General features: G+C 52.5%; 1 protein-coding gene across 2 annotated transcripts in view; it reads left to right on the plus strand.

Moving 5' to 3' along the window:
• Positions 1-21017, plus strand: part of PRKN (parkin RBR E3 ubiquitin protein ligase) — a 351420-nt gene that overhangs the window by 165176 nt on the left and 165227 nt on the right. Inside the window, exon 3 of one of the 2 annotated variants that reach the window (XM_045575139.1) lies at positions 13109-13345. In XM_045575139.1, coding sequence (XP_045431095.1) covers positions 13109-13345 — 237 coding nt within the window. Of the gene's footprint in view, positions 1-13108; positions 13347-21017 lie in introns of both variants that reach the window. The other variant, XM_045575140.1, reaches the window with a different exon arrangement.

Genomic DNA, 21017 nt, shown 5'->3' on the forward strand with positions numbered 1-21017 from the left:
CAGTCCTGGCGACAGACTCAGCCTGTGGCCTTTCAGGGTCTCGGACTGGACGCCAGCACTTGCGCTGATGTTTGCATTTTTATTTTCTTGACTTGAAAAGTGAGATGAGACTATTTGCATTAAACCATCCCAGTTGAGTAAATATACAATAAAGAGAAAAGCAGCAGAATGCCCTGTATGGCTGAGCAGACCCCCGGAATCCACTGCAGTTCTGTTTCCCGCCCACACGTGGAGTCAAGGCAGGTGGGCTGCCCCGCGCCAGGGAGTTGGCTGCAGCCGTGAGGGCTGGCTTCTCTGAGCATGCCCACAGTGCTCCTGCCCACAGTGCTCCTGCTCACAGTGCTCCTGCCCACAGTGCTCAGGCCCACAGTGCTCCTGCCCACAGTGCTCCTGCCCACAGTGCTCCTGCTCACAGTGCTCCTGCCCACAGTGCTCAGGCCCACAGTGCTCCTGCTCACAGTGCTCCTGCCCACAGTGCTCCTGCCCACAGTGCTCCTGCTCACAGTGCTCCTGCCCACAGTGCTCAGGCCCACAGTGCTCAGGCCCACAGTGCTCCTGCTCACAGTGCTCCTGCCCACAGTGCGCATGCCCACAGTGCTCCTGCCCACAGTGCTCCTGCCCACAGTGCTCCTGCTCATAGTGCTCAGGCCCACAGTACAACCCTCCTCTGGAGGAGCGAGCTCCTTCTGAAGGCAGACTGGGTACCCCTCCCTTCCAGCGGGTGGGCGCTGGGGGGTTAGCGAAGGCGACAAGAAAATGGCATTACCCAAAAGCCGCAGGAGCGAGGAGGGATGCGATGGCTAGTTCACAGGGAAATAACTAATAAAAATACAACAGGAGCAGAAATAACGCGTTTGCTGCATCCGTCTCTTCCTTCCTGACCTCCGCCTGCCCGAGAGGCCCATCAACTTCACGACAGCGGTAAACACTGAGATGAAATTCTGGAGTGTCTTTTCAGAAGCGTCCTGACATCACTCGTTCCCACGGTGCTTCCCTGCAGGGCCGCGTGCCTCTCCTCCATCTTCCCTTCCAGCGGCCGCTCCGATTGTTCTTCCCGCAGAACCGTCTTCCCGCTGTTTCTGACTGTGCTGCCTGGCAGGTGCCTGCACGTTGTCTTGGGCTCCACCCTGGCTCCGCCACCGGTCAGACAGAGACAGGGGGTCTGAGGCTGTCCTGACTCTGCCGGCCACAGACAGCAGAGACGGTGGGACGGCCCCTCGCCCCGGGCAGCGAGGCCCACGCCCACGAAAGGCTGTGAGGTCTCACCTCCCAGCCTGCACCCCCTCTTGTCCCAACCTCCAGGGTGGGCCAGGCACCCCTAGGAGAAGGGCGGCTTCCAGGGGCAGGTGACTCTTAAATGTCATCGGCACACAGTTCGCAGCGTGACAAACGTTCCAGAACCGGGGGCAGTTCCCACGGAATGCTGCCCCTGAGGGCAGAGGCCAGGGGCAGCATTCCCGCCGGCCTGGTGACCCTGGAGCTCAAAATGCATGAACAGCCCTGGCTGGTGTGGCTCAGTGGACAGAGCATTGGCCTTCATACTAAAGGATCCTGGGTTTGATTCTGGTCAGGGCACATGCCTGGGTTATGGGCTCAATCCCAGTAGGGGCCGTACAGGAGGCAGCCGATCAATGAACTGCAATGAACCCAAGAACTGCAGCTGCCAAATGACCTTGGCTCGGCAGTTCCTGTGTTGTGCGTCTGCCCCCTGGTGGTCAGTGCTCATCATAGCTGCTGGCCGGTCGCTTAGCCTTTTATGTGTACAGAAAGGTATTTCAGAACAGTCACCAGCCTTTCAGACCGCACAGACCACGCAGCGGAGTCTCAGGGCCCAGTGCTCTGCGGGCGGCCGGGGGCCAGTGGCCCTGCGGCCAGGGCGCTGCCTCACCGTCCGACCCGAGGGCCACGCTCTCCACGCTCCAGGCGCGTGCAGCGGGGACGACACCTGTGTGCCCGGGCGCCGGGAGCCCCCAGGGTCTGTCTCTGTGGCTGCAGAGCCATTTCCATGGGAGCCTGCAGCCGGAACCTCCCCCCGAGCAAAAGCCCAGAGGAGCGAATGCATCCCAGCTGCGAGGTGCCCGCACCATGCGGGGCGGGGCTGGGGTGACTGCCAGCCCCAGGCTCCCCGTGCCCTCGCTGTCTATGCTGCCAGGTGTCTCCGTGTGCCCCGCCCCAGTTTGATCACGTCGATGCCGGTGAGAAGCCAGTCTTGTCTGCAGGGGGGGAGCAGGGTCCGGTGCCGGTGAGGGCTGCGGGCTCGGCTGTGGGCACGGCTGGAGCCCAGGGCTCGGCCTCCCCTGCTGGCCCCCCACGTCAGCCTGCACAGCGGGGTGGGCCCTGGGTGCGGCGGTGCCCGCTCCTCTGTTGGTAACCATGGAGGACACCAGGGGACAGGGTTACAGCCGTCAAAGCGTTTGGCCGCGGGCACGCCTGAGAGCCAGGCTGGGTTTGCTATCTGGTCGTCTCTCTCGGCATCAGATTGGCTCTCAAACTATTCGCCGGCGCCGAGCAGGGAAGTGTGTGCCTCACACCTCCCTCGGTGGGCCTCCGGGACTGCGCCAGCGCCCGGTCCTCGGAGGGGTGTGGAGGCCCGGGGGAGAAACCGGTGCTCAGAGACCGACACTCAGGTGACCCGCAGGCCTCCCTGTCCGGGCGGCACGCCAGTTATGGCAGTTGCTGTGCTTGGCTCACACCATGTGGCATCCAGAGCCGCCCGCTGGGGTTCCCTGGCTCTCACGCGCATGCCCAGTGTGTGTGTTTGGAGGTGTCTGCCTCTAAAGGGCACCAGCAGAGAAGGGAAAGCCAAGGTGAAGGTCAGTCAGCATGAGGCGGGGGAGTACCACGCCTCTCCCGCCCAGAGCCCAGCAAGCTCCGCCTGGCATACACGCAGCCCAAGTGAGCATCCGACCCCTCGCATAAACACGTTGATGCCGATTTTACTCCATTTCTGTTTCACCTGGAAAAGAATGCATAGCAGGCGTCACCTAGCCGCCCCTCCGTTTGTAAAAGCAGGAAGAGGTGCGGCTTTCCTTCCTCTGTCACAGACAGCTGGGAGCACCGGGAGCGCCGGGAGCACTGGGAGCACTAGGAGCACTGGGAGCACCGGGAGCGCTGGGAGCACCGGGAGCATCGGGAGCCACACACCGGGCACAGGGGTGCTGTGTCTCTGAGAGGTGGGCCGGTGGAAGACGGAAACAAACAAAAGAAGGAAACACACAGGATGATCCAGTGTACTTTGTCTGGAAGTGGCCGCTCCCTTATTATGAAATGATCCATCCGGTTTGCTCAGTACCCGCACATCTTGCTTCTCTTCGGTTTTTAAATTTCCTTCCCAATCCCAGAGGCTCGCCGCTCCCTCCTCTCTCCCGGAGGATGTGCCTGGGGGAGGGAGCCGCCCGGAGACATGAAAGGAGCTCCTTCCGGTGCAGGAGAGGCTGTGCCAGGCAGGGCCTTCATCTCCCGGCAGCCCTGCCTTCAAAGGAGCCTTCATCTCCGCCTGCGCCCCGCCTGCCTCCCAGGCAGGAGCGCCAGTGCCCAGGCCAGAGCGGGCTGCTCAGTCCCAGCAGCTCCCTCGCACCCTGTGCCCACCGCCAGAGGGATGGGCTGGGAGTGGTGGGCAGCGTGGGCATCAGAATGGTAAGGTTGGCCCAGCCTGTGTGGCTCAGTGGTTGAGAGTCAACCTATGAACCAGCAGGTCAGGGTTCAATTCCCAGTCAGGGCACAAGCCCGAGTTGAAGGCTTGCTCCCCAGTAGGAGGTGTGAGGGGGCAGCCGATCCATGATTCTCTCTCATCACTGATGTTTCTATCTCTCCCCCTTCCTCTCTGAAATCAATAAAAGTACATATTTTTTAACGAATGATGAGGTTGGAGAGCGGCGCCATTCCGGCCTCGCAGAGCTGGCTTGTAAGGGTCAGGGACTAACCGTCATTTGCTGGGAGTCTCTTTGGCAGACCGTCCTGCAGCTGCTGATGAATTGGCTGGGGATCGCCTTCAGCTCCATTTCAGTTTCCAGATGTCCGGAGGCTTCCGGGCTCACTCCACACGTCATTTGTGGTGACGGCTCGTGTTTCTCTCCGCCCTCGGACTCTCCAACCCTGTTCTCTGTGCTTCCATCTCAGCAAGGCTCGGCTGTTTTGTGGCTTTCTGGGGTGGAATCTGGCTGCTGATTGTCTGGGTGGATGTGGGTGTCTGTTGGTGGATGTGGGGTGGATGTGGGTGGATGTGGGTGTCTGTGGGTGGATGTGGGGTGAATGTGGGTGGATATGGGTGTCTGTGGGGGTGGATCTGGGTGTCTGGGTGGATGTGGGTGTCTGTGGGTGGATGTGGGTGTCTGTGGGTGGTTGTGGGTGTCTGTGGGTGGATGTGGGTGTCTGTGGGTGGATGTGGGGTGTCTGTGGGTGGATGTGGGTGTCTGTGGGTGGATGTGGGGTGGATGTGGGTGGATCTGGGTGTCTGTGGGTGGATGTGGGGTGGATGTGGGTGGATGTGGGTGTCTGTGGGTGGATGTTGAGTGGATCTGGGTGTCTGATGGAGAGAGTGAGAGCCATTGGTTTGGATTTGAGGACAAAGGGTGGGTCTTAGATTCTCCCTCTTAGAATCTTGTTGGGACATCTGCCATTAATAAAAATATTTATGTATCACAATTCAGCCATCTGACATGAAGCTTTCCCCATTTTCAACTTCCTCTCATGCCCTAATCTGCCCTCCCAGAAAGGAAAAAATTCATAGCCTTCCCTCCCCAGCAGCTCCTGTGTCAATGGGAGGATTAGATAAGTCACGGTAACAGTCAGATTCCTGCCTATGGTTTCCCTGCCCTCCTGGCGAAGGACCTGGTTCAGGGCGCTTCCCTCCCTCCTCTGTTCTGGGTGCGATGGGTTAAATTGTGTCCCCAAAGAGGTGTGCTGAGTGATGGTCCCAGTACCTCAAAATGTGACCTTGTGAGTGACCTTGTGAGTTTACAGAGGTGATCACGTTAGAACGAGGTCCGGATGGTGGGCCCGGATCCACCAGGACCGGTGTCCTCGAAAGAGTGGAAAATGGACACAGGGACAGATGGATACAGGAAGAACCTCAGGTCAAGACAGGGCAGGGTGGCCCGGGGCAGAGCCCTGAGCAGATCCTGCCTCAGTTCAGCAGGAGCGGCCTGGCCGGCACCTGGATCTCAGGCCCCGCCCACACCTTGACCTCAGGCCCCGCCTCCAGAATGGGACCCAAGGGACTTCCTCTGTGGAAACCACAGGCTTGAGGTGCTTGTCACAGCAGCCCTGCCAAACTGACGCTTTGGAAAGCTTCCCCGTGGCCCCACCCAACGTCCTGGGCGACAGGACTATAGCCCTGAGGACAGCAAACCCTTCTCTCCATCCGCATGGCCTTGGGAGTGAAAGCCATTGCATTTCCCACAATGCCCCTGAAATGAGCTACACAAACCACAAAGCGCGGCTGCTGCATCTGTGCTCCGACTTGCCCTTCAGCCTTTCCATATGTGCGCATTCAGGACTTTGATTAAGCAAATCTCCTGCCTAAATGGTGACCTACCAGGAAAACCACCGCCTTTATCATCATGCTCAGGAGTGGGCCCCATTAGCAAAAGCAAGGCCTTTGCCTCAGAGGTCGCTCAGCTGAGTGTGTGATTTGTAACGGAGGAGACGAGACTTTTCTGTCCATAAGAGCTGGGATATCCCTCTTGAAGTTTATGGGCGTCTGCGTATCCTGGTTTGTCTGTCAGGCTTTAGTCCCTGCTTTACATCATGCTTTGTGTCTCATATATGTTCTGTCATAATTTCTCAGAGTTTCAGACACCTGCACCATTAGATAAAGCAACCTTCTAAGACAGCTAGAGCGATGTCATATATTTTTTTTTAAATGTAATTTTATTGACTTCAGAGAGGAAGGGAGAGGGAGAGAGATAGAGACATTAACGGTGAGAGAGAATCATGGATCAGCTGCCTCCTGCATGTCCCACACTGGGGATGGAGCCCACAACCCGAGCAAGTGCCCTGACTGGGAATCAAACCATGACCTCCTGGTTCATAGATTGATGCTCAACCACTGAACCACACCAGCTGGACACAATGTCAAAAAAAATAAATTTTTTTAAAAATATTTCTTTATTGATTTTAGAGAGGAAGGGAGAGGAAGAGAGAGAAACATCAATGATGAAAGAGAGAGAAACATCATTGATTGGCTGCCTCCTGCACACCCCCTACTTGGGATTGAGCCTGCAACCCAGGCATGCGCCCTTGCCCAGAATCGAACCTGGGACCCTTCAGTCTGCAGGCCAATGCTCTATCCACTGAGCAAAACCGGCTAGGGCATGATGTCATCTTGATTTACCAAAGCGCTGCCTTTACAGTAGCTTTGGTGCCAGAGTGAAGCAAGGTTTGCGTGTGTTCACAGCAGATGTCTCCACTGTAATTCCCATCCCCATTCGTTCAGGAAAAGGTAATAGCCCTTAGTTGTGGGACAAGGAAAACCTAATTTCAAATGGTCATTTATTTTCAGGCAAGACATCCATCGCTTTGAACTTCAGTTGTCTCATCGGGAGTGTTTACTTCACTGAGCTGTTGCGAAGTTTGAGAGAATGTAGATACAACACTTGATCAGTTTCAAAGCCAGTTACTTAGCTAGATGTTAAAACAAAACAAAACAAAACAAATAAACAACTTTCACTGCTGCAAAGAATTGGATTTCCTAATGATGCCTTGTCCTGGTCTTTCTCAAGGAGCTGGTGTTGTCATAGCAACCATTCAAACCACACTGTCAGCTAATTAGAAGTCTCCTCTCACTTTCAGGGGACCTGGTGCTTTGTGTCTGGGAGAAATGGACTAGAAGAGTGAGGCCTTTGCTTAGAGTGATGGTAATCCTAAATGATAGACTTCGCTGGCGTCGGCATTTGTGTGTGAGGCCACGGCCCCCTGTTGAGTGAAAACGGGTCCAGCATGCCGGGAAGTTTCCCCAAGGTGGTGAGGAAGACCAGCTCCTGACAAGTGCACAGGCAGATCGATTCCTGAGGAAGGAGGCGGGGAGGTCAAGGCTGCAGCTGTGAAGAGACCCGAAAACAGGGAGGTTAAACTGACCGTCCAAAACAGCTACAAAAGGCGTGGGTTCCACAGCCAGCCGGCAGTGAGCGTGGCTGCCCGCCCTCAGCCAGCCGTCTGGGGTCCCCAGCCTCGGCCGAAAGGAGGCGGCCCTGTGCACCCGCTCATTAGCTTTAGCGGGGTCATAGGTCACTAGGCCAGGGCACAGCAGCCCCGAGAGAGCGCTGAGGTGCACGCGGGCCCCTGCCAGCAGGAGGCGGAGGGAATAGTGAGCACGCACTTCCTCTTGGCATCTTTACTGTTGGAAAAGGGAAGAGGGCTGGGGATTACCTGGGTATTTTACTTGCAGATATTCTCCTAGATGTGCTTTTAAGCGAGCAAAGAAACAAATGCCTATCGTTATTACATCTGAAAGCACAGACAGAAAACACTCCAACTCCTCCTTCTTGCAACCCAGCCCCATTCTTCAGTCATCACAGCTTGGTGTGTGCACTCAATGACTTCTTCTCTGGAAGCAGCACTCATTCTGCTGGATATGTGGGACACTGGTCAGTGACATACCGAACCAAGTAGGATTGCTATTTGATCTTTGTTTAATTTTACAGTTTAAGCACACCTGGTGGAAGGCAGGGGTCTATTGGTGTTCCAACTCACCCTCAGGTGGGAACGTATGCACAGGTGACTGGGGTCCCTCAGCCAGAGACCTGGACTCATACGGGTTGCCCACAGAACTTAACTAAAACTGACCGAGCATAAACTAAACACAGACACAAGAGTTAGAATGCATGAATCCCGAGGTTTATTTACCAGAGTCCTGGTGGTTTCCAGAAGCCCAGGCAGGTCACCTGGAGATCCGCGCCGACAGACACACACACTGGACAGGAACGTGCCGCTGCAGCGCCTCGGTCAGGAACGAGGCCTCAGAGGTTCGGCTCACAGGCAGTGACAGCTTCACTCCGGCAGAGTCTCACGCAGTATTCCTAACGGGGAGAAGGGCGTGGAGAGCACATTGGGTGGAGGAGCCCTTCGCGGTCTGAGCCCAGTGCCTCTAGCTCCCTTCTTTTATGGCCGTTTCAGCATGTTTCTTAACTCCTTCTGGGTGCAACCAGTAGATCTTCAGTGTGCCTAATTGGGAGCTCTCCAGGTACCTTTTGCCTCGGTTTCCAACTTTTCAGATAAACACTTGTTAGGGCTTTCACACAGTTACAACTTTCCAGACAAGAACATGTTAGGGCGTTCACACAGTTAGGGGCTCAAAGTCAGTTTTAAAACTCAAGTTTTACGAAATGGATTCAAGTCACATTATATGGAGTTACTTATATTAAGCCTAAAGCACATTTCAAATAATTTCTTTTACTTAAACTCAGACTAAGATCAGAAATAAAATTCACACTTAAACTATAAATCACTCATAAAAGTAAATGCTTTCATTCCTATTTTAAATCACACAAATAATTATTCTTACACTGTTTTAAATCCTTAAAACATCACACTAATATAACTATAACAATTGGGTTTGAAGATACACATTCTGGCACTCTAACCGGTCTCATGTACATAATCCGAACACGGTTAAAAAACGCCTGATGTGAGGGACAGCAGGCCTGTGCAGAATAGCCGTTAACCCAGGGGAAGAAGCGCAAACTTTTACTGCGTGTAAAAAACTTACATACGATGTGTAGTAAACGGGCTAACAATATATCCTCTTTGGCAACTTGCTACTTTTACTTCAAGATTCTTTTCTGGCTCCGCCCTCACCGGAGCGTCTTGGCCGGCTTCTCTGCCACGCAGTCGCCTTGTGGGCAGTCGCCACGCACCGCACTCCTCAGCCATTGCGCTTAAAACGCCCTCACGCACTCCCCAGCATTGCCACTTGGTCCTTCCACACACAAAGCGCCCCACCCAAACCTCCGCGGGCTTGCAGAGCATCTGCCTGTTGGAAGTTATTTCCAGAAGGAGCAAGAAATATGCATTCTGGATTTTTAGTAGCAAGAAGGAAAAAAAAAGGAATTAAATTTCAGTTGCTTTAAAAAGTGTTTCTTTAAACTTATCAAAGTGAGAGTTCCTTAATGTTGAAATCATTTTTAAAATCTGATAGCATCATTGACTATTAAATTGGGAAATCTTTCATCTGATAATTCCTGACGAATCGTTGTTGCTTTTCTAAGGGAGACACTGTGTGCTGTTAGCACTGCAGACGGAGCTCGGAGCCTGCAGGCCTGGGGACGGGCTGGGGCATGATGGCGAGTGTGACCACAGGCCAGCGGAATAGGGGGTGGGAGGGGATGGGGGATGGAGCATTTTGTCTGATGAGAGGGGGGTTGACAACTTGGAACTAAAATAAATGACCCCACTCTAACCGGTTTGGCTCAGTGGATAGAGCATCAGCCTGCGGACTGAAGGGTCCCGGGTTCTATTCCGGTCACGGGCACGTACCTTGGTTGCGGGCACATCCCCAGTGGGGGGTGTGCAGAAGGCAGTTGATCTTTGGTTCTCTCTCATCGATGTTTCTAGCTCTCTGTCCCTCTACCTTCCTTTCAGTAAAAATCAATAAAATATATATATATTTTTAAAAATGAACGACCCCACTGAGGATACTGGAGACAGCAGCGTCATTGAAGGCGCAGAGCACTGGGCAGGGGCTGACCTGTGACCCTGGGCTGACTTGGATGCTCTGCTAGCCGTCCCCTGGTCATGAACTGGGGAGAGCTTGTGAGTGTCTGAAGGGCAATGGGCTCAGAGAGGGAAAACATGGGCCACAGAGCACCCCTTTACACATCCCTGCGGGTGAATCACCCAAACCCTCCGCAGTGCTCCCTCCGCAGTGCTCCCTCCGCTCGGACTCAGCTGCCGAGTGGGTCCGGCCGCCCTGGGGAGTGTGTGTGGGAACAGGTCCCCAGCCCTGGCCGGTGAGCTCAGTGGTTAGACGGCCAGCCTATGAGGACCTGTGCAGCCGGCCGCGCAGCAGGTGATGCGGGCATGTGGGCAGGTCCTGCAGCGCCGTGCTCTGTGTCCTGTGCATGTGCTCAGTCAGGGGCCATGGGGAGGTGGGCGGTTCCAGGCTCTGGCACGTGGGGCGACGGGAGGGCAGTGGGAGGGACGCCATCAGAACGGGTCACTGGGCACCTGGCTGCGCGGGGCAGCAGGGAGCGGGCCATGTCAGGAGCAGGTGGGCCATCGGAGTGGGGGGGCGCTGTGACAGACTGGGGGTGTCAGGTGGGGGTTTGAGGGCCCTGTGAAGGACCTACCACCAGTGCCCAGGCTGTGCACACATTGGGAGGGTGAAGGGCAACACCCCTGAGGGGCAGTGCTGGGCTGAGCCAGAGGGGTGGGGCTCCAGCAGGCACCCCACCCACGTCCCTGGGGACCGCAGCCCTCCCTCCGCCCCTCCCTCTGCCCCAGGGCCTGTCCCAGCCTCCCTCCCTGCCCGGGCGGTTCCTGTCTGTAGAACTGAACCTCGAACTCCTGCTCTGCTCAGGGCTCCTGCACGTCTCCAGCCCAAGATGCGCCTCTCTGTAAGTCCCTTCGCGCCCTCTCTTCCCCCCCCCCCCCACACCTCCCATTGGTGGCCTCCTTCTCCAGCCTCGGTCCTGGGGGGGCCGCCCACCTGGGTGCGGGAGGCGGGCCTTGTGCTGGTTTGTTGTGGGCAGCGGCACTGGGTGTGTGACCCCTGGGGTCTGAGCAAACCTGGGCCCCGGCTGGGAAAGAAGTCAGAGCCAGGCCCACACGGAGGACCAGAAGCGGCTCCTAGAAGGAACTAGAAGGAAGGGGCGGAGGAAAGCGTGTGCAGCAGGAGGGAGGCCCTGGAGCCTGGGAGGCCGGAGCTAATGGAGCTGGGCCTGGGCTGGGGGGCGGGGAGCCCTGGGCCCTCCATCCTAAGGGCCTAGGGGGACAGGTTAGGGAGGTCCCACGGGAAGATCTCAGAAGCATGTGCAGCAGCTTCCCAGGGGGGCTCTCAGGGTTGGGGTCCCCTCTGATTGATCGTTGGCACCAGGGCAGGGGTCCTGCCAGCAGTCATTGGTGGGGTTACTGCAGTGGGTCGCCGGGCTGGTTTGGCTGCTTCTCTGGGCCTGAGGCCGGATGTTACCTCGGGGAGGAAAGATCAGGGCCCAAACCTCCAGGCCCCGGGTTTGCCGGGAGGAAGGTCAGCCTGGGGGCAGGTCCCACCCTGCAAAGGATTGCTGCTGCCAGGCCCTGGGGCTCTCAGCCGCTCCGCCCCCAGCCTGTCCCCCCCATGTTATCTGCCGGAGTGGAGGTCCCTTTTGCTAAGGTAAAAAACCATTGAAACCTGAAGGAATCCTTGTGATTGACAATTATGTGAGACCATAATCAATAAGATTAAAAAAAAATTTAAGAATCCTTGTGAGTTTATTTGAGCCAAACTGTCCACATATGCCTGTCGGGAAGCAGAACCTCAAGGAATTGAGATAATGCTCTGGAGAATGGCGGCTACGTCTGTATTTATGCTTTACAATCAAAGGAGGGACTTAGGTGGGTTACCTGAAATCCATTGGTGATAGAGTAATGGGGTGGATAAAGCAAAGCAGGGAACCCCTGGGGTTGGATAAAAAGTAAAATGATGGACACATACTTTGGTGGGTGCAGAGCAGGAACAATTAGTGATAACAATGAAGAGATTAGTGGCCTCTGTCCTGGAGCCTGTGCTTTAGGTTGTGCCCCTGAGGCTCCAGAAGAAGGGAAGTTACAGGCTACTCAGACACTTCAAGGGTGTGTTATCATAGATGCAAAAAGACCCTTAGGCTCAGTTTAGGTGAAGATACCAGCCTAGGAGCTGATTGCCCACCCTAATGGCGTTTAGTTAAAGTTTAATGTCAGACCATCCTTAGTGGTTCCTTTAGGTCTGACTTTGCAAGCCCGCCATGCAGGCCTCCCCTGGGCTGTCAGGTCAGCACGTGGCCCCTTTTGTGCACTCTGTCCTGCAGACATGATTCCAATATTTCCACACACAAAAAAAATACTACTGTAAATTGCAAATAGTCAACACATAACTATTGTATGCAAACCTGTGATTGTTGGCAATGTCATCTCGGAAGAACAGATAAATAAAGTTTATTTACTATGAAAAAAAAAAAAGCTCTTTAAACTTTGAAGGGTCCATCATTACCTCCCAGTTTGCCTGACGAGATGATCAATTCTTTCCTCAAGGTGATTGACCTAATCTAGGCAGCCTCCCCCGCCCTCAGTGGGAGGGTAAATAAGCAGGTCATTGGTGGTGGTGTTAGGACTGCACCCACCGCCCCAGGGAGCAGACAGCCTGGAGGGGACGTACCCACGGGTCTGTGACCGAGGTCGTGAGCCTGGGTGGCAGAGGATCAAAGATGAGGTGCCACCTGAGCTCCTGGGCCAGCACAGACTGCCTGCTGGGAATCCAGACCAGAAGCTGCCTCCTGGGCCAGACCCTGCCCCAGGGCAGCAGGTAGGGGCTCCCTGTCCGGGTGGGCACACCCTCACCACCAGCCTTCCTCCCTGCGCTCTGTGACTCCTCATCCAGCCTCCACCGCCATCTTTCCGTGTCCAACACTCCCATGATCATATGTTCCCTTAACACACTTTTTTTTTAACCGTTTTCAGAGAGAGAGGGAGAGATAAACATCAGTGAATCATCGATGTTTCTGTCTCTCCCTCTCTATCTAAAAATCTTTAACGACATGAATGAATGAATGAGTGAATGAAGTTTCGAAGTCACCATTTTAAGCAGCATCGCCTCTCACTGCCTGAGTAGGCCGAGCCTGCAGGGTGCCTCTTTGTCACCTACAGTGTATGTCCCTTTAAACAGCACTTTGGTTTTCTGTGGTTGTGCTTCATTCATCCCCCCACCACTTCCCTGTCCGGTGGGACAGACACATGTGAGCGGGGTGCCCTTGGCAGGGGACGGGTGCCACCTTACCCCTCACACGCCTGTCCCACGTCCCCTCCTCAGGTCCGATGACTGCAAGCTGACATCCACAGAAGCAGAGTCAGGCTCGCACCTGGCCTGGAACTCGGGTGCCTTCACCCTCACCAGCATGTGAACACTAGACTACAGTCGCGTGTTTCTCTCTTCCCGCAGAGCTGCGACCTGGGCCAGCAGAGCATCGTCCACGTGGTGCTGAGGCCCCGGGGAGAAGGCGCCGCCTCGGCCTCCGGCAGGGACCATCTCCGGGGCCCTGCGGGGGCCCTCGTGAGGGAGCCCGAGAGCCTGACCCGCGTGGACTTCAGCAGCTCCGTGCTCCCCACCGACTCCGAGGGCCTGGCCGTCATTCTGCAGGAAGACAGAGAGGGCGCTGCGCGGGCAGCGGGCAGGCCAGGTAATCACATGCTGATGAGGGCCAGTGAAGTGCGCTGGGGGGCGGAGTCTCCACGGGGAAGCAGCCTCCATGCCTCCCTGTGGCTCACGATGGGGTCTCCATCGCAGGGGTGGCGTCGCCAGGAGGGGAGTGTTTGATGTGAAGCGGAGGCGGGCATTTAGTAAGCACCCCGGCAGAGGCGGTCCCGTTGGGAATGAACATGGGCTGGGAAGGTGTCTTGCCGTGAAGATAGTAATCTTTTCCCGGAAGAGCTAGGGGTCTAGGGACACATGGGGCATTGTGCTGGGTCAAAACATATGATTAAGGTACCTGTGTCTCTCTCGACTCTTGTCTTTCTTTTCTTCTATTTCTTATTCAATCAAAATACTTTTGGGTGATGATGTTTCTGGTGATGTAGAATTTAGTGTTTCCCAAACTTCTGACCTATGTGCACCCCTTCTATAATTTTCGTAACGCCGAGTACCCCTCGTACTCATGAGAACGTAGAATTAGGCGCAGCTAAGCACGGTGCAGTCAGTGCATATCCCCACCAAACTCCGGTGCAACGCGTACCCCCCCCAAACTCTTCCCGCACCCCTGGGGGTACGCGCACCACACTGTGGGAAACACTGAATTATAGATGAACCGCATCCAGCGCAGCCAAGGGTGAACCTGAGGGGGCGGTGAAGGATTAAGGAAAACAGACAAGCGGATATCGCTGGACCAGGTGGCCATGTGCCTGGATGGGAGACAGTGCAAGCCGAGTCTTTATTTTTCAGTCAGATCCCAGCAGGCAAAGCAAGGGCCTGGTCAAGATGTTTACAATGTTCTCTCGGGTTTCGAATCTACTCAAGTACAGGCGTCTGACTCGTATCAAGCCCACATCACTCAGCCTCCTGGGACCACAGGTTCAGGCCATAGGTTCAAGCTGACAACCACGGCCTTTGGCTGGACTTGTGCTGGGACTTGCACATGGCTTGGCCACCTGAGGACCGTGCCCTCTCATTAATCCGAGGCTTGAACCTGTCCCAACACTGAGCCACGCTCCACATGTGGAGACATTTTTAAAAGCAGGAGGAGAGTTTCAGAGGTCATTTTGGCCATTTGCAGGTTCTAAGCCATTACCTCAATGTCAGTCCACCCTCTGGCGGAGGTCCTTCCCTCTTCACGCCACACCCATTGAGGAGCGCTCTGCTTTCCCAAGGATGGGAGTCTCTTTGTGCTTTGACAACAGTAATAGGTCTCCTTTCAGTCTCCATGGTGTAACAGGATTGCTTTCGACTGCGGGACAAACAACCCGAAACAACATGATGGCCCCACGGGAGAGACGTTCATGTCTCTCCACCTACACTAAGTGCGGACACGGCAGCTCTGGGCTAGGAGGGCTTTCACAGCGTCAGAGTTCTGGAGCCAGCGAGATGCAGACCTAAGTCACAGGAAATGTCTCCTGTTAAATTCGTCACATTTACAAATCTCATGGGAGGCCCGGCTGGCGTGGCTCAGTGGTTGAGCATCAACCCATGAACGAGGAGGTCTCTGTTCGATTCCCAGCCAGGGCACAGGCCCTGATTTCGGGCTCGATCCCCAGGAGAGGGCGTGCAGGAGGCAGCCGCTCAGTGGTTCTCTCTCATCACTGATGTTTCTTTCTTTTCCTCTCCCTTCCTCTCTGACATCAATTTAAAACTCATAAGTGAAATTGCCAAAAAGAACACACTAAAATAAAGAAGGGAAAATGGGTTTCCAGGGACCGGTGAAAAACAGAAACCGCACCGCCGTCTCTTCGTGGAGGAATGGGTAAGCCCCGGGCTTACATGTGTGGGCTGGCGCCCTGTGGTCTCCAGGTGGCTCGGAGGGGAGGGAGGTGTCCTTCACGTGCACTCGGCACCGAGGAGCCTGGAAATCACATTTGAGAAATTGGCAGAACACGTAAGACATGGGGGAAGTGAAGCAAATCTAACCTGCAGTACCTGTGCGATCCGGAATGGGAAGTTACCCTAAGGATTGGGCCCACCTGTGGTGTGTCTGCTGCTTCAGGCAGAATGGCACTCACTAAAGCTCCCAGAGGGATCTCAGGTGTGGGGCATTGATGCCGCAGAGCCAAACCCTACTGGGAGGGAGCACATGACCAGTGTCAAACATGTTCCTCCTGCGTGGAGGGGTCCAGATACCATAAACCACAAGATAAGTTCCCCCAAAATTGAGGAAATGAAATGGCATTTTGAAACAGAATATGCAACAAATGTGTTTTATGTTAATTAAAGCAAAATAAAAAAATGTAAATTAACACAGACATAACAGGAAAAGGTAACTATTGAATAGAACGTAATTTCAGCTATTGGAATTTTTAAGAATCCCCAGTGGATGGAGTGAAACAACAAATTAGGTGATTGCAAAGAGAGAATTTGTGAACTGGAATATAGAGATGAGGCAATGGCCCAGAATGTGCTATGGGTTGCAGTGTAAAACATAGTTTTAAGAGAATAGGAGTTTAGAATGAGATGGCGATCATATAACTGATCAGAAACCCTTGTATCTGAAACCCTTGTATGAGAATAGAGAACCGAGAGGAGAGGCAGATTTCTCAGAGACTGGCTGGGGAGAGTTTCTCTGATTCAAGAGTGCACAGTCCCAGGCAAGGCCAGTGAGAAAGCCTCCAGTTGGTCATAGTCAAGTTCAAGCACAGGAAGCTCATGTCATAAAGGAAATAAAACACTAAGGAAAGAGAAGATCTGAAAGTCAAATAAAGAGATGAGATTAACTAGAATGGGAAAATAATTTGAATGACGCCTACTAGAAATAATAGAAGAAAAATGGTGATGTAATATCAAATACTGCGAAACACATGTTAACTTAGAATTCTGTACCCAATATACCCAACAAAAATATGAGGAAAATAAAGATAGCTTGAGACAAACACTGAGGGTACTTACAGTCAATCTGAAAAAACATTAACATATTTGTAAGAGACATCACAGATGGAGGAGAACATCTAAAACTTTGTTCCCAGATGACCTGATTGTCTACATAGAAAATCTGAAAGAATTGACAAAAACACTCCTGGAACTATCAAGAGTGCAGGATACAAAGTTAATATACAAAGTCAGTTGCTTTCTTATATTATCAGCAATGAACAAGTGGAATTTGAAATACAAGCAATACCATTTGCATTAGCACCCCATAAATAAAAAACTTAAATATAAACCTCATAAACTATTTATAGGATCTATGTGAGGAAAGTCACACAACTCTGATGAAGGAAACCAAAGACCTGAATAAGTGGAGAGCTATCCCACGTTCATGGAGAAGACTCAATACTCAACATTGTCAGGATGTCAGCTCGATCTAAACAACGCCAATGAAAACCCCAGCCAGTTGTTTTTTGGATGTGGATCACCTGGTTCTAAAGTTTATAGGAGGCAGACAACCCAGACTACCAACATGCCACTGAAGAAGAACCAAGCCAGGGAGGGAATGGATGCTGCCTAATGCGGTGCCATGCTATCAAGCTACAGTGATAGAGGCAGGCCGTGTGAGTGCAAGAACAGGCAAATAGATACATGGAATGAAATAGAGAGCCAGAAACACACCCACATGATCTGGCCGGCTGATCTCTGAAGAGGATTTGATGGAGAACAGATAGTCTTTTCAACAAATGGTGCAGGAACAACTGAATATTGACAGACGTTATATTCTACAAAAACAAACAAACAAAACCAACCTCAAAATGGGTCATGTATTTAAATGTGAAACACAAAACTATAAAATTTCTAGAACGTAACAGGAGAAAATCTAGATGACCTTGACTATGGTGATGACCTAGGTTCAACACCATAGGCATGATCCATGAAATAAATAAATAATAAGCTAAACATCATTAAATTAAACAACTTTTTCCTGTGAAAGACAATGTCAAGATCATGAGAAGGCAAGCCACACACTGGGAGAAAATATATGCAGAAGACATGTGATAAAGGCTATTATCTAAAATATGCAAGGAATTTGTAAAACTCAACAATAAAATGAACAGCCCAATTAAAAAATTGGCAAAAGCTGTTCCCAGACACCTCCCCAAAGAACATATGCAAGTAGCAAATGGCATATGAAAAGACTCCATGGCATATGTCATTGGGGAACCACAAGTTAAAACCATGAGATGCCATCACACCCCTGTCAGAATGGCCAAAATCCAAGACACTGAGCACCAAACGCCAGCAAGGTTGTAAAGCATCAGGGACCCTCACTCATCACCGGTGGCTATGAAACACGGAGCAGCCACTTCCGAGGGCAGTTGGACAGTTTCTTACAAAAGCGAACACACTCTCACCATGCAGCACAGCAGCGGTGCTCTGGGGGGACTCACTCAGATGGGGGGGAATGGGCGGCTCAGTAATTATCTGCACACGCATGTCATAGCAGCTTCATCCGTAATTGCCCAGACTCGGAAGCAGCCACCATGTCCTTTGTAGGTGAACAGAGAAGCGGTGGTGAATCCAGACAACAATGTACCGGTACTATTCAGAACTGAACACACATGCCCTAGCAAGTCATGAAAGGACATGGAGGAAAGTCAGGTGCATGTGACTAAGTGAAGGAAGCCTAGTTGAGAAGCCTGCCTACCATGTGACTCCCACTCTGTGACGGTCCAAGAATGAAAACCGTGGAGATGTAAGAGAAATCAGTGGTTGCCAGGGGCTGGGGGGAGGGGAGGGACAGTCAGGGCAAAGAGGTGTTTTTAGGACAGATGCATGCCGTCACACCTTTGTCCAAACCCACAGACGGTACCACACCAAGAGTGAGCCATGATGGAACCATGGACAGGGAGCGGCAGCCGTGTCTGTGCGGGACTGTGGCTGTACACGCTGGCAGTGTGCCCCTGCACCACGCCTGGGGTCGGGGGTCGATAATGGAGAAGGAGGTGTGTGTGTTGGTGAAGAGGGTCTGTGGAAACCCCTGTACCATTAGCTGGGTTTTGCTGTGAACCTAAAGCCGCTCTCACCAAGGCTGTTAAAAAGTAAATGAAATTGCTTTTCAGGCTTGCGCTCTTGAATACACATTACAGATACAGCGTGATTATTAGAGAGTATGTTCTCATCAGTGGTTTTTGCGGGTGGTCGAATGTAGTACAAGATGAGAATTATTCTAGGATTATAAATTAGTTAATACCCGCCAAACACCAATCAGCCGTGGAAGCCCGCCCGCTAGGGAAATAGAATGATAAGCTTCAGACTCGGTCTCACGTGCCCACCTCTCACAGCGCACCATCCATGCTAACGACCTCGCCGGAGGCTGTGAGCTTCCCGTACCTCGGAGCGCCTCCTGGGTAACCCTCCCCCAAACGACCAGAGTTTGGCAGTCATGCCAGAGCAACTTAAATCTGCTATCACATCAGATTACTGAAACACTAGGATTCTGCCAACAAAGACGCCTGTGCTATAACATGCCCTTTCAGTACAACTGAGGAGCCAGAGGAGGATTTTGCACAGTTGTGGGGATTTTGCCGGCCTGACATATTTTGGGGTGAGTTCTTTTTTTCTTTTTTAAATTTATTTTGATGGATTTCAGAGAAGAAGGGAGAGGGAGAGAGAGATAAAAGCATCAATGATGAGAGAGAATCATTGATCAGCTGCCTGCTACATGCTCACTTGGGATTGAGCCTGCAACCCAGGCTTGTGCCCTGAACTGGGAATCGAACCGTGACATCCACACCGGCTGTTTTGGGGATGAGTTCTTGAGGGAGGGGGAACAGTCCTAAATTTCATTTCCAGATGGTAGGTGGGTGGTTAGCTGGGTGGATGATAGATAGATAGATAGATGGACGAAGAGAAGTTAGGGTAAGATTGCTAGGCTAAATATTGAGATACAAAACAGTGAAGTTCTTACAGGACTATAAACCTTCTGCCCAGTGAACAGGAACTCCTGGCATCTCCACCGGAAGTAAAGAACGCCTGCCCTACCAATGGTAACGGTTGCCATAGCACCGAAGAAACAACCGCGCTCTTGTTTGGCCTGATTCCAAGTGTCAACTGTTTCTCTGTTTTGAGAGTGAAGCTGCGGTAGTCCTATTTAATGTGCGTCCTGGGACGGAAAAGCGTATTTTTCTCCTGCCAGCCATTATTCTAAGTCCATTTAGAGACAGAGCTTTTTCCACTCTCAATAGAACAATTACGTTTTTTGCTAACACTCGATAGCTTATGGCACTTTTACACTCACCTTACTTGCTTTTCACGGGGAACGTACTATTGTCTTTGTTTATACAGAAACCGACAGGAAAGACTGAGCTTCCCCTTCAGGGCCCCAGCTCACGGAGGGGAGGCTGAATGTGAACCAGGGTCTTTTGGTTCCACTTTTCATCCTTTTAAGTCGGATCTAAGTGTTGGTGGGAAATTGCTTTGCTTTTGCCTGGTGCGTGACATCAGCACGAGCCCTATGTACGCTGACCTGAGAGCAGCCGCCTGACTGGGAGGCCTTCGTCAAATGCCTCCATTTTGGTAGGAGAGCTGAGGGACACTTCCTCAAATGGAGGGATCCTCTCCACAGCATGACATCGGATGTGGAAAATATTCTAGCGGACACAAAATACCTAACAGCTATAGAAAAACCACTCTTGGTGCATCTGGAGTTGGTCAGAGAGAGACTACGATTTCACTGTGGCCAGAAGTAATATAACCTTTTTGTTTTTTCCAAGCACTGCTCTGTGGACTGGGCTTCCACCCTGCGTTAGCCATGTTTGTAGAGCTATCCCCATTGGTCCCAGATCACAACACCTGGAGTGCCTCCAGCTCTGTGCCCTCACACAGAACTGTCTGCAACACCCCAGTCCTGGCCATCAGCTCCTCGGGGATCAACATGTAATCAGTGGGCCCTTCAAACAGCTTCCCGAGTTAAAGGACATTCCGATCTTAGCATGTGAGACTCCAGGGCCACTGGGCAAGGCAGCAGACAAAGCAGAACGCCCAACCCTTCCCCCATCCCCGCCCCGCACAGACACCGCCGCCCACAGCCTGCTCCCTGGCTGCGCTAGAAGATGTAGCAATGGCTGCCCACCGCACACCATGCAGGTGTCTCTGAGGAGCAGCTGCTTCTCCTCCGGCTGCTTAGATTTACAGGAATCGGTCCAAAGGGAGCGATCCGGTTGTAATGTGTTTTCACTCCGCTCTTTGGCAGTTGTTGCCCGTAACTACAAGTTATTGATGGATTGATGATGTGATATATTCATGAATTATGTTCCCAGTCCTTGGTGATTGGAGGGAATCAGTAATTCTTAGGAAGATGGAAATAAAACATTCCTCTGAGGAATAATATCTAGTTTGCACTGAATAATTAGCTTATCATTCTTCTCTTTCCTGAGAACTGGATGCAGTTTTTGGGACCAGTGAAAACTCATGCTTCTCCTTAGTTACCCCGAGAGGTTACAGGAAGAGGCCTATTCATGGCTCACATGCTATAGACCTTTAGCTCAGTGGTCGGCAAACTCATTAGTCCACAGAGCCAAATATCAACAGGACAATGATTGAAATTTCTTTTGAGAGCCAAATTTTTTAAACCTAAACTTCTTCTAACGCCACTTCTTCAAAATAGACTCGCCCAGGCCGTGGTATTTTGTGGAAGAGCCACACTCAAGGGGCCAAAGAGCCACATGTGGCTCGTGAGTCGCAGTTTGCCGACCACTGCTTTAGCTAATGTAATATTGAA

This window comes from Pipistrellus kuhlii, unplaced genomic scaffold (assembly GCF_014108245.1).
Source record: "Pipistrellus kuhlii isolate mPipKuh1 unplaced genomic scaffold, mPipKuh1.p scaffold_m20_p_67, whole genome shotgun sequence".
In the NCBI taxonomy this organism is placed as follows: Eukaryota; Metazoa; Chordata; class Mammalia; order Chiroptera; family Vespertilionidae; genus Pipistrellus; species Pipistrellus kuhlii.